Source organism: Coregonus clupeaformis, unplaced genomic scaffold (assembly GCF_020615455.1).
Source record: "Coregonus clupeaformis isolate EN_2021a unplaced genomic scaffold, ASM2061545v1 scaf0978, whole genome shotgun sequence".
Lineage (NCBI taxonomy): Eukaryota > Metazoa > Chordata > Actinopteri > Salmoniformes > Salmonidae > Coregonus > Coregonus clupeaformis.
In genome coordinates, this window is record NW_025534432.1 from 106,679 (window position 1) to 118,818 (window position 12,140).

Below are 12,140 nucleotides of genomic sequence, written 5' to 3' on the forward strand. Positions count from 1 at the left end.
AAATGAGTCTCTCTGGGGAGAGAGAGGAGGGGACCACTGACTCTAAAATGAGTCTCTCTGGGGAGAGAGAGGAGGGGACCACTGCCTCTAAAATGAGTCTCTCTGGGGAGAGAGAGGAGGGGACCACTGCCTCTAAAATGAGTCTCTCTGGGGGAGAGAGAGGAGGGGACCACTGCCTCTAAAATGAGTCTCTCTGGGGAGAGAGAGGAGGGGACCACTGCCTCTAAAATGAGTCTCTCTGGGGGAGAGAGAGGAGGGGACCACTGCCTCTAAAATGAGTCTCTCTGGGGAGAGAGAGGAGGGGACCACTGACTCTAAAATGAGTCTCTCTGGGGAGAGAGAGGAGGGGACCACTGACTCTAAAATGAGTCTCTCTGGGGAGAGAGAGGAGGGGACCACTGCCTCTAAAATGAGTCTCTCTGGGGAGAGAGAGGAGGGGACCACTGCCTCTAAAATGAGTCTCTCTGGGGAGAGAGAGGAGGGGACCACTGCATCTAAAATGAGTCTCTCTGGGGAGAGAGAGGAGGGGACCACTGACTCTAAAATGAGTCTCTCTGGGGAGAGAGAGGAGGGGACCACTGCCTCTAAAATGAGTCTCTCTGGGGAGAGAGAGGAGGGGACCACTGCCTCTAAAATGACTCAAGACACCAGTTCTAAGAGGTAAGAGATTACATGTAAAATATACAGTTCTCTTAAAGATATAAAACTAAAGGGAAAAGTTTTCCCAAATTACATCAAATGTAGTTCTACATCATTAATTTAAAAGTCCCCAAACCGATTTACCAATTGCAGACTGTAGCTTTGTAAAGAAACATCAGGACTTCTATGAGTTCAGCTATACAGTTGTTGAAATGATGTAGATGAGGTACTGATGATATATTGATGAGGTGATCTGCCTCCCTGTTTTGTTCAGTGTCCAGAAGCCCAGAGCAGAGTCACCTGCCCCCAGCCTGCTATCAATGAAGAGTGATCAGCCACCTGCTTTCAGCCAGGAACCATTACCAGATGACAATAAGGAAGTGGAGAGTTTGGACAGTGAGGATGCATTAAAGATCACACACAACCTTCTGGACAGAAGAAGTAAGACTGTGTTTCAAACAATATTACAAAGAATGGTACAAAGGCCCCTCTAAAACACACACACACACGCACATACACACATGAACTTATGAGTCTCAACTCTCATTGTTTTCCTACAGGTCAAACTCTTCTGACAGTCCAACAAGACATTAAGGCTAAACTGAAACACAAGTATCAACACATATCTGAAGGAATTGGAAACCAAAGTCTGTTAAAGGACGTCTACACAGAGCTCTACATCACAGAGGGTGGAAGTGGAGGGGTCAATAATGAACATGAGGTGAGACAGATAGAGATGGCATCCAAGAAACAAACCACACAAGAGACACCAATCAAATGCAACGACATCTTCAAGCCTTTACCTGGACAAGACAAACCTATCAGAACTGTGCTGACAAAAGGAATCGCTGGCATTGGAAAAACAGTCTCTGTGCAGAAGGTCATCCTTGACTGGGCAGAGGGAAAAGCAAATCAGGACGTTCATTTCATGTTTCCTCTTCCTTTCCGTGATCTGAACCTGAAAAAGGACCAATACAGTCTGATGCAACTTCTTTCCCACTACTTCTCAGAGCTGAAAGAGATTGACAGCATTGAAGATGGTGAAACCAAAACTGTTTTCATTTTTGATGGTCTGGATGAGTGTCGACTTCCTCTAGACTTCAAAAACAATGAGAGGTGCTGTGATGTCACGAAGCCAACCTCAGTGGACGTGCTGCTGACAAACCTCATCAAGGGGAATCTGCTTCCCTCTGCTCTCCTCTGGATAACCTCACGGCCTGCAGCAGCCAATCAGATCCCACCTGAGTGTGTTGACCAGGTGACAGAGGTACGAGGGTTCAATGATCCACAGAAGGAGGAGTACTTCAGGAAGAAAATCACAGATCAGAATCTGGCCAATGAAATCATCAAACACATGAAGACATCAAGGAGCCTCCACATCATGTGCCACATGCCAGTCTTCTGTTGGATATCAGCCACTGTCCTTGAGATGATGCTGAAAGAGGCAGAGAAGGATGAAGTCCCCAAAACTCTGACCCAGATGTTCACACACTTCACGCTCATCCAAATCATTGTGAAGAACAAGAAGTATCACAAAGCCACAGAGACAAACCCAAAGGAACTGTCTCAGTCAGACAAAGAGATGATCCTGAAACTGGCAAAGCTGGCTTTCCAACAGCTGCAGAAGGGCAACCTGATCTTCTATGAGGAGGACCTGAGAGAGTGTGGCCTTGATGTCACAGAGGCATCAGAGTACTCAGCATTGTGTACAGAGATCTTTAAAGAAGAATCTGGGCTGAACCAAGACAAGGTCTACAGCTTTGTGCATCTGAGCATTCAGGAGTTTCTAGCAGCAGTGCATGCTTTAGAATCATGTCTGGACAAGAAGGAAAATGTTTTTTCCACCACTAGTGAGGATGAAGAGGAGGAGTCAATCCAGTTGTCTGACTTACACAGGAGAGCAGTGGACCAGGCCTTGAAGAGTGAGAATGGACACCTGGACCTGTTCCTCCGCTTCCTTCTGGGTCTCTCACTGGAGTCCAATCAGAATCTGTTACGAGGCCTTCTGACACAGACAGGAAGTACAACACAGAGCAATGAGGAAACAGTCGAGAGAACAGTCAGGTACCTTTTAGACAAGATCAAAAGGGAATCCTCACCAGAAAGGATCATCAACTTGTTCCACTGTCTGAATGAACTTGGTGCCAACTCTCTAGTTGAAGACATGCAAACCTCCCTGCGATCAGGAACTCTTTCAGAAACAAGACTAAAACCTGACCAATGTTCAGCCCTGGCCTACCTGTTACTGATGTCAGAGGAGGTGCTGGAGGAGTTTGACCTGAAGACATACACCACATCAAGGATAGGTTATCAGAGGTTAATGCCGGTAGTGAAAACCTGCAAGAGAGCACTGTAAGTTCTGTTATTGAGTTGATGTATACAGTATCATTATTCTGAAGGATTTGTATATCTAACAGATGATCTCCTCTCTCCAGACTGGATCGCTGTGACCTCACATATAAATCCTGTGAGACTCTGGCTTCAGCTCTGCAGACACCAAACTCCCCCCTGAGAGAACTGGACCTCAGCTACAATGACCTGGGAGACAGAGGAGTGGAGCTGCTCTGTGTTGGACTAACCAGTCCACTCTGCAACATACAGACACTAGTGTGAGTTAACTATCTTCAGTATCCACTGTGAGTGTTTATATATTCTGTATGTACTGTATACTGAACAAAAATATAAATGCAACATGCAACCATTTCAAAGGTTTTACTGAGTTACAGTTCATATGAGGAAATCAGTCAATTGAAATAAATTCATTAGGCCCTAATCTATGGATTTCACATAAATGGGAATACAGATATGCATCTGTTGGTCACAGATACCTTTAAAAATATAAGTATGGGTGTGTATCAGAAAACCAGTCCATATCTGGTGTGACCACCATTTGCCTCATGCAGCGCGACAAATCTCCTTCACATAGAGTTGATCAGGCTGTTGATTGTGGCCTGTGGAATGTTGTCCCACTCCTCTTCAATGGCTGTGCGACGTTGCTGGAAACTGCCGGGAACTGGAAGACGCTGTCGTACACGTCGATCCAGAGCATCCCAAACATGCATGTCTGGTGAGTATGCAGTCCATGGAAGAACTGGGACATTTTCAGCTTCCAGGAATTGTATACAGATCCTTGTGACATGGGGCCGTGCATTATCATGCTGAAACATGAGGTGATGGCGGCGGATGAATGGCACGACAATGGGCCTCAGGATCTCATCACGGTATCTCTGTGCATTCAAATTGCCATTGATAAAATGTGATTGTGTTCATTGTCCGTAGCTTATGCCTGCCCATACCATAACCCCACCGCCACCATGGGGCACTCTGTTCACAACGTTGACATCAGCAAACCGCTCGCCCACACAATGCCATCACGACGCCATACACGCTTTCTGCCATCTTCCCGGTACAGTTGAAACCGGGATTCATCCGTGAAGAGCACACTTCTCCAGTGTGCCAGTGGCCATCGAAGGTGAGCATTTGCCCACAGAAGTCGGTTACGACGCCGAACTGCAGTCAGGTCAAGACCCTGGTGAGGATGACGAGCACGAAGATGAGCTTCCCTGAGATGGTTTCTGACAGTTTGTGCAGAAAGTATTCGGTTGTGAAAACCCACAGTTAAATCAGCTGTCCTGGTGGCTTGTCTCAGACCATCCTGCAGGTGAAGAAGCTGGATGTGGAGGTCCTGGGCTGGCGTGGTTACATGTGGTCTGCGGTTGCGAGGCCGGTTGGATGTACTGCCAAATTCTCTAAAACGATGTTAGAGGCGGTTTATGGTAGAGAAATTAACATTCAATTATCTGCCAACAGCTCTGGTGGACATTCCTGCAGTCATCATGCCAATTGCACGCTCCCTCAAAACTTGACACATCTGTGGCATTGTGTTGTGTGACAAAACTGCACATTTTAGAGTGGCCTTTTATTGTCCCCAGCACAAGGTGCACCTGTGTAATGATCATGCTGTTTAATCAGCTTCTTGATATGCCACACCTGTCAGGTGAATGGATTATCTTAACAAAGGAGAAATGCTCACTAACAGGGATCTAAACAAATGTATGCACAAAATTTGAGAGCAATAAGCTTTTGTGCGTATGGAACATATCTGGGATCTTTTATTTCAGCTCATGAAACGTGGAACCAACACTTTACATGTTGGGTTTATATTTCTGTTCAGTATAGTTAGTATGTGTATGTTTTTAACATTATTTTAACATTTTTGGGAAATATCCAGAAACATACATAACATATATAAAACTAAGGTAAATATCTTGAGTGAGTTAGTATGTTTTTAACATTGGTTAATCATGTGTCCTTCTGTTATTGTCTTAATGCATCTCATTATTCTTAAAGCTTTGCATATTTAACAGTGTATCACTATATCTCCTCTCTCCAGACTGTCTGGCTGTAAACTCAGATATGAATCCTGTGAGACTCTGGCTTCAGCTCTGCAGACACCAAACTCCCCCCTGAGAGAACTGGACCTCCGCTACAATGACCTGGGAGACAGAGGAGTGGAGCTGCTCTGTGTTGGACTAACCAGTCCACTCTGCAACATACAGACACTAGTGTGAGTTAACTTTCTACAGTATGAGTTATTATGTGGACGTTTTAAACATTTGTTAATCATGTGCTCTTCTGTCCTCTAGTCTACGTCAGTGTGGTCTGACAGAGGGTTGCTGTTCAGATCTGGCCTCAGTCCTGAGTTCACCCAACTCACAACTGAAACAACTGGAGCTGAGAGACAATGACCTGCAGGACTCAGGAGTTACACTGCTGTCTGCTGGACTGGAGGATCCAGACTGTAAACTACACACACTGGGGTATGTACAGCTGTTTCAGTCAGGTCGGTACTGAGCTGAGTTACACTGCCCTCTGCTGGACTGGAGGATCCAGACTGTAAACTACACACACTGGGGTATGTACAGCTGTTTCAGTCAGGTCGGTACTGAGCTTAGTGAAACAAATACTCTGAACATCTGATGTTTCATCACAATGTTTGTGTCATGGGCAAATATATGGGTGTCCTACAAGATGATTGACACCAGTCCACCAACCTAGACAGCTGTTGTGTCTCTCTGTAGGCTGTCTGGCTGTCTGGTCACAGAGGAGGGCTGTGCTGCTCTGTCTTCAGCTCTGAGGTCAAACCCCTCCCACCTGAAAGAGCTGGACCTGAGCTACAATCACCCAGGAGACTCTGCAGGGGGACTGCTTTCAGCTGCTCTGGTGGATCCCACAGATAAACTGATGAAGCTGAAGTAAGTCAGAATAGATGTCCTAATAGTGTGAGCAGTGGTTGTGTCCTATGAAGTGTAGTAGGTTCAGTAACATGAGGACATGATGGTAGAATACAGGGGACGTTTACCCAGCAGGCTTAGCACTCCAACACAGCATACATCATCACCACATGAATATTCTTATTCTGCATCTCTGATATCCTGTTGGAATTGTACTCTGTTCTGTATGCAGTAGGTAGGATAGAATACCTGTATTTCTCTAGTAATGAATTGTACTCTGTTCTGTATGCAGTATGTAGGATAGAATACCTGTATGTCTCTAGTAATGAATTGTACTCTGTTCTGTATGCAGTAGGTAGGATAGAATACCTGTATTTCTCTAGTAATGAATTGTACTCTGTTCTGTATGCAGTATGTAGGATAGAATACCTGTATGTCTCTAGTAATGAATTGTACTCTGTTCTGTATGCAGTAGGTAGGGTAGAATACCTGTATGTCTCTAGTAATGAATTGTACTCTGTTCTGTATGCAGTAGGTAGGGTAGAATACCTGTATGTCTCTAGTAATGAACTTGGATAGTGCACCAGAACACAACAATATGGTTTAAATGTTGACTGCTTTATTAGGTCTTTGTCAGTCAATAACCTGTTTCTCCTACAGTGTGGATCATGGTGGAGAGTTCAGGGTGAAACCAGGGCTGAGGAAATGTAAGTCTCTTCAATCCTAATTAACTGCATATTCAGAACTACAGTAACATAGTAACTAATCAATACTTGTTCTGTACCTACAAAAACTACATTTTATATGAAGATGTGGTTTGATTAAACTATCCTTTTGTCTACAGATGCCTGTCATATCACCCTGGACCCAAATACAGCAAACCCAGAGCTGATACTGTCTGAGGGGAACAGGAAGGTGACACAGGTGGAGGAGAAGCAGCATTATGAAGACCATCCAGACAGATTTGACCGTCATCCCCAAGTTCTCTGCAGAGAAGGCTTATCTGGATCTCGTTATTACTGGGAGGTGGAGAAGGATGGTGGCGGGGCTGGCATTGGTGTGGTGTACAAAGGAATGAAGAGGAAGGGAGTGATGGTGGAGGACAGTTGGATTGGAAACAACAGGAAGTCCTGGTGTTTATTCTGCTCTGACAGTGGATATTACTTTTACCATCCTGGAGTCACCAGATCCACCCCTGGTCCTGTTTCTAACAGAGTTGGAGTGTATCTGGACTGGCCAGCTGGTACTTTGTCCTTCTATAGTGTGTCCTCCTCTGGTACACTGACACACCTTTACACAGAACACACCACATTCACTGAACCCCTCTATCCTGGGTTTTTGGTTTATTCCTCCTCCTCAGTGACCCTGTGTCAGATAGATGACCAACACATTCAAAGGTGAGTCATAGCAATGTTTCATCATGTGTTTTCCTCTGGAATCATTCCTACAATTAGATTCGTATTGGTGTGTTTTAATGTGTTCTGTTGGACCTACAGACAGTTAGATTAGTAGTAGTGGTGTGTTTTAATGTGTTCTGTTGGACCTACAGACAGTTAGATTAGTAGTAGTGGTGTGTTTTAATGTGTTCTGTTGGACCTACAGACAGTTAGATTAGTAGTGGTGGTGTGTTTTAATGTGTTCTGTTGGACCTACAGACAGTTAGATTAGTAGTAGTGGTGTGTTTTAATGTGTTCTGTTGGACCTACAGACAGTTAGATTAGTAGTAGTGGTGTGTTTTAATGTGTTCTGTTGGACCTACAGACAGTTAGATTAGTAGTGGTGGTGTGTTTTAATGTGTTCTGTTGGACCTACAGACAGTTAGATTAGTAGTAGTGGTGTGTTTTAATGTGTTCTGTTGGACCTACAGACAGTTAGATTAGTAGTAGTGGTGTGTTTTAATGTGTTCTGTTGGACCTACAGACAGTTAGATTAGTAGTAGTGGTGTGTTTTAATGTGTTCTGTTGGACCTACAGACAGTTAGATTAGTAGTGGTGGTGTGTTTTAATGTGTTCTGTTGGACCTACAGACAGTTAGATTAGTAGTAGTGGTGTGTTTTAATGTGTTCTGTTGGACCTACAGACAGTTAGATTAGTAGTAGTGGTGTGTTTTAATGTGTTCTGTTGGACCTACAGACAGTTAGATTAGTAGTGGTGGTGTGTTTTAATGTGTTCTGTTGGACCTACAGACAGTTCGATTAGTAGTAGTGGTGTGTTTTAATGTGTTCTGTTGGACCTACAGACAGTTAGATTAGTAGTAGTGGTGTGTTTTAATGTGTTCTGTTGGACCTACAGACAGTTAGATTAGTAGTGGTGGTGTGTTTTAATGTGTTCTGTTGGACCTACAGACAGTTCGATTAGTAGTAGTGGTGTGTTTTAATGTGTTCTGTTGGACCTACAGACAGTTCGATTAGTAGTAGTGGTGTGTTTTTAATGTGTTCTGTTGGACCTACAGACAGTTAGATTAGTAGTAGTGGTGTGTTTTTAATGTGTTCTGTTGGATGTACAGATGTTTCCTCTCCTATGTCTCACTGTAGTGTCAGTTTCACTCTAACCACAAGAGGGCATCAGAACCTGTTAAAATGATACCTGGTGACTTCACGTCTCTAGGGGCTTTCATCAAGATAAGCAATGTCACCTGTAATGTCACCATCAGTATTGACTTCATGGAAGTTGACATAGTGTTATGTCACATTTGGCAATGCACCCTACATAGGGAGCTGTTCTGTCACCCTTTATACACCCTTTGTATTGCTTATGAAGACTGTATGTATGCTATATAAAGCCTTTATAAGTTGTATTTAGTTTAATCACAGTCTATCCATCTGATTTCCCAACAGCAGAGACCATGGTGGAGAGTGTTGTATCAAGCCTGGACCTGAGAACACCAGAGACCAGATATGTGAGTGTTAACTGATAATTGTTTTAAAATCAAAATACGATTAAAGCGTTCTTGAGTCCCAGGCAAGGAACACAATCATGATATATTTGGTCAAAACAAACTTAAAGGTAGAGTCAGCAATATGATGTAGATGCACAAAGTAAACAGCATAGTGGGTAAACTTCTACAACAACTAAGGGCGTTGGAGCGCGATGCTAAACTTCTCTGTTTTGGTCCCGTGGCTACCACACTGTAAGAGTGAAGAGAACCCGTGCACATGGGCAGATACTGTGTGAGAGAGAAGTCAGGCATCTTGCTCATCACAATATCTGCGTTGCTGCTCGTACAACATCATTTAGCTGACTCTACCTTTAAGCTCTCATCCTGGGATCTACCAGAAATCAGGCCCCCAACATCTACAAAACATGGACCAGAACCATGTTGTTTCCTGCTTCCACAAACATTCATTAATATAACACTAATGTCAGATTATGGTATGATAATGAGTGTACATTCTGAGACTGTTGCTCACTTACATTCATTTTTATTACAAGTCTGTTTAATATTTATTAATTCATTATTACATGAGATTGTCCGTTTTAAATAACAACTACTTTTGACTTCAGGGATTCCTCAGAGCTGTAAGACTTGTGAACATGTTGAGGTAAGTCATAATGTCAATTCTCACTTTTACATACCTTCAGGAGTCAGGCACAGTCTGAAAGCCAGGTGTGTACTGACCAACCATTCATACTGGGATACAGACAGTCCTGTGTTCTGCTTTAGTAATATAAACACAGTCTGAAAGCCAGGTGTGTACTGACCAACCATTCATACTGGGATATAGACAGTCCTGTGTTCTGCTTGTAGGAATGCAGGATTTTAACTTCTGTCATATTTTGTCATTAGACAGTTTAATTGGATCAATCGCCAGCATTCCATGTAACATTGAATAAATACATTAGATTAGTTACTTTGGTTAATGGGCCAGTTTCCCGGACACAGATTAAGCCTAGTCCTGGACCTTAAAGAACTTTCTATTGAAACTTCCATTGATCATGCTTAAAGTCCAGCACTAGACTCAATCTGTGTCCAGGAAACTGGCCCCATATGTATAACTGACATGCTTGTCCTTGTTCAGGACTCCACACACTGGCTTCCGATTGAACCCTTGACTTCCACTGTCCAGGGAGTGACAATGTTCAGGTAAAATAACTACTTTTAACATTTCATTCCACTTGCTAGTGTATTTCCCCATTACCTTTGGGAATAGGCTTCTAATCCAACCTCTCCATTTGACGATTGACCCTCTCTACCATATCTTGTTGTTGCCCTCAGGCACAGGACACCCAAAGGGCGTTATGAGTGCACAGTGTCTGGGCTCCGCTGGGTGTGTGACAGAGATGTCATTCTGAAGTATCACTTCAGGAACTGGGATCCCTACAGTCAACTTCTGAAAGACATGCAGTACGGACAAGGTGGTCCATTGCTGGACATCACTATGGAGTTAGGTGAACTGGAGGAAGTTCATCTGCCACACTTTGTCTGTTTAGGTAAAACCATATAGACATAGTATTCAGAAAGACATTTCCATGTAACTGAGTTTCACTTCCTGAATGAATGAATGAATATTCTGGGAGTTTGAGTTTACTGTGATCTGGTACCGCATATTCTTTGTGTTTTAGTTGTTTGAATAATACAATATTTGTCTTTCTGTCTCCTTTTTTATTGTGTTGTTCAGGGACCAACCCTTCCCTGAGGAATGAGATGAAGATTTTTCATGTAGAGGAACATGGAGTGTCTTTTGAGGAAGTGCATGAGGTCACCAGATTCCATGCTAAGATTCTCCATCCCAAGTTCTCAGTTATCTCTGTTATACTGAGCTATATCTTTACGCGGAACATAGATGTCCACTGTGAGCTGATGCTCTATCTGACAGTGAAAAATCAAACACTAATTCCACGCCTATACCTGTTCCCCAGTAACCCCAGCCAAATACAGGTGAGGTACCATTCTTTTAGAGGTGACCTTAACTAAGCAGTGGTACGGTTTATGTTGACACTCATAACATGAAGTTAATAGTTTTCTGAATAATGTTTGAATAAGACTATACATTGACTGGCTGTGTATTTCATGCCTCGTTTCGCAGGCTGTGGAACAACAGGAAAAGTCTCAAGGGTCTTCAAGGGTTCTCATCACAAGACCAGAGCAGGCCTTCAAACTGAATAGTTTCTTCAGACTGAACATTCCCTGTTCTACCTACATCAATCCACAGGTACAGTTTTAGTAGACTAAGAACATGAATCTGACATTTAAATCACATTTCTATGCATTGCTCTCTCTTGCTCGCTCGATGGCTCTCAATTCAAATGGCTTTATTGGCATGGGAAACATATGTTTACATTGCAAGCAATCTCTCTCTCGCTCTCTCCATCTCTCTCCAGAAGATTCATCTCATACATAGAGACTCCACACCAAGCTTTTTCAAGGCGGTTTTGAAAATGACAGGGGTTGACATTGAGATGGAGTTATTCGGTGATGATGAGAGGATTGCATGGAAAGAAGTGGTATCACAAAGTAGGAGCATATGTCAATCATAACTTTGTACTTTTGTAACAGATGCTATTTAGAGTGATATAACCTAATTTGGTTTATCTTTCAGATGAATACATCACTGCCACCCATTCAACAAGTAAGTAAACATGAGTTACAGTGCATTCAGAAAGTATTCAGACCCCTTGAATTGTTCCACATTTTGTTACGTTACAGCCTTATTATAAAATTGATAAAATCGTTTTTTCCCCCTCATCAATCTACACAAAATACCCCATAATGACAAAGCAAAAACAGGTTTTTAGACATTGTTGCAAATGTATATATATATAAAAAAAAACTGAAATATCACATTTACATAAGTATTCAGACCCTTTACTCAGTACTTTGTTGAAGCACCTTTGGCAGCGATTACAGCATCAATTCTTCTTGGGCATGATGCTACAAGCTTGGCACACCTGTATTTGGGGAGTTTCTCCCATTATTCTCTGCAGATCCTCTCAAGCTCTGTCAGGTTGGATGGGGAGCGTCGCTGCACAGCTATTTTCAGGTCTCTCCAGAGATGTTCGATCAGGTTCAAGTCCGGGCTCTGGCTGGGCCACTCAAGGAAATTCAGAGACTTGTCCCGAAGCCACTCCTGCGTTGTCTTGGCTGTGTGCTTAGGGTCGTTGTCCTGTTGGAAGGTGAACCTTCGCCCCAGTCTGAGGTCCTGAGCGCTCTGGAGCAGGATTTCATTAAGGATCTCTCTGTACTTTGCTCCATTCATCTTTCCCTCGATCCTGACTAGTCTCCCAGTCACTGCCGCTGAAAAACATCCCCACAGCATGATGCTGCCAC

The 12,140-nt window shown here is 43.3% G+C and overlaps 1 protein-coding gene across 2 annotated transcripts in view; it reads left to right on the plus strand.

The window, feature by feature from the left end:
* The first annotated feature begins 571 nt into the window (after positions 1–571).
* LOC121573623 (protein NLRC3-like) overlaps positions 572–12,140 on the plus strand; it is a 61,747-nt gene continuing 50,178 nt past the window's right edge. For both annotated transcript variants that reach the window (XM_045217246.1, XM_045217247.1), the window contains exons 1-16: positions 572–660; positions 914–1,080; positions 1,200–2,991; positions 3,075–3,248; positions 5,286–5,459; positions 5,721–5,894; positions 6,534–6,580; positions 6,718–7,270; positions 8,710–8,771; positions 9,377–9,414; positions 9,892–9,956; positions 10,089–10,303; positions 10,492–10,751; positions 10,900–11,025; positions 11,195–11,327; positions 11,413–11,442. In XM_045217246.1, coding sequence (XP_045073181.1) covers positions 590–660; positions 914–1,080; positions 1,200–2,991; positions 3,075–3,248; positions 5,286–5,459; positions 5,721–5,894; positions 6,534–6,580; positions 6,718–7,270; positions 8,710–8,771; positions 9,377–9,414; positions 9,892–9,956; positions 10,089–10,303; positions 10,492–10,751; positions 10,900–11,025; positions 11,195–11,327; positions 11,413–11,442 — 4,081 coding nt within the window. In that variant the 5' untranslated portion in view covers positions 572–589. The remainder of the gene's footprint in view (positions 661–913; positions 1,081–1,199; positions 2,992–3,074; positions 3,249–5,285; positions 5,460–5,720; positions 5,895–6,533; positions 6,581–6,717; positions 7,271–8,709; positions 8,772–9,376; positions 9,415–9,891; positions 9,957–10,088; positions 10,304–10,491; positions 10,752–10,899; positions 11,026–11,194; positions 11,328–11,412; positions 11,443–12,140) is intronic.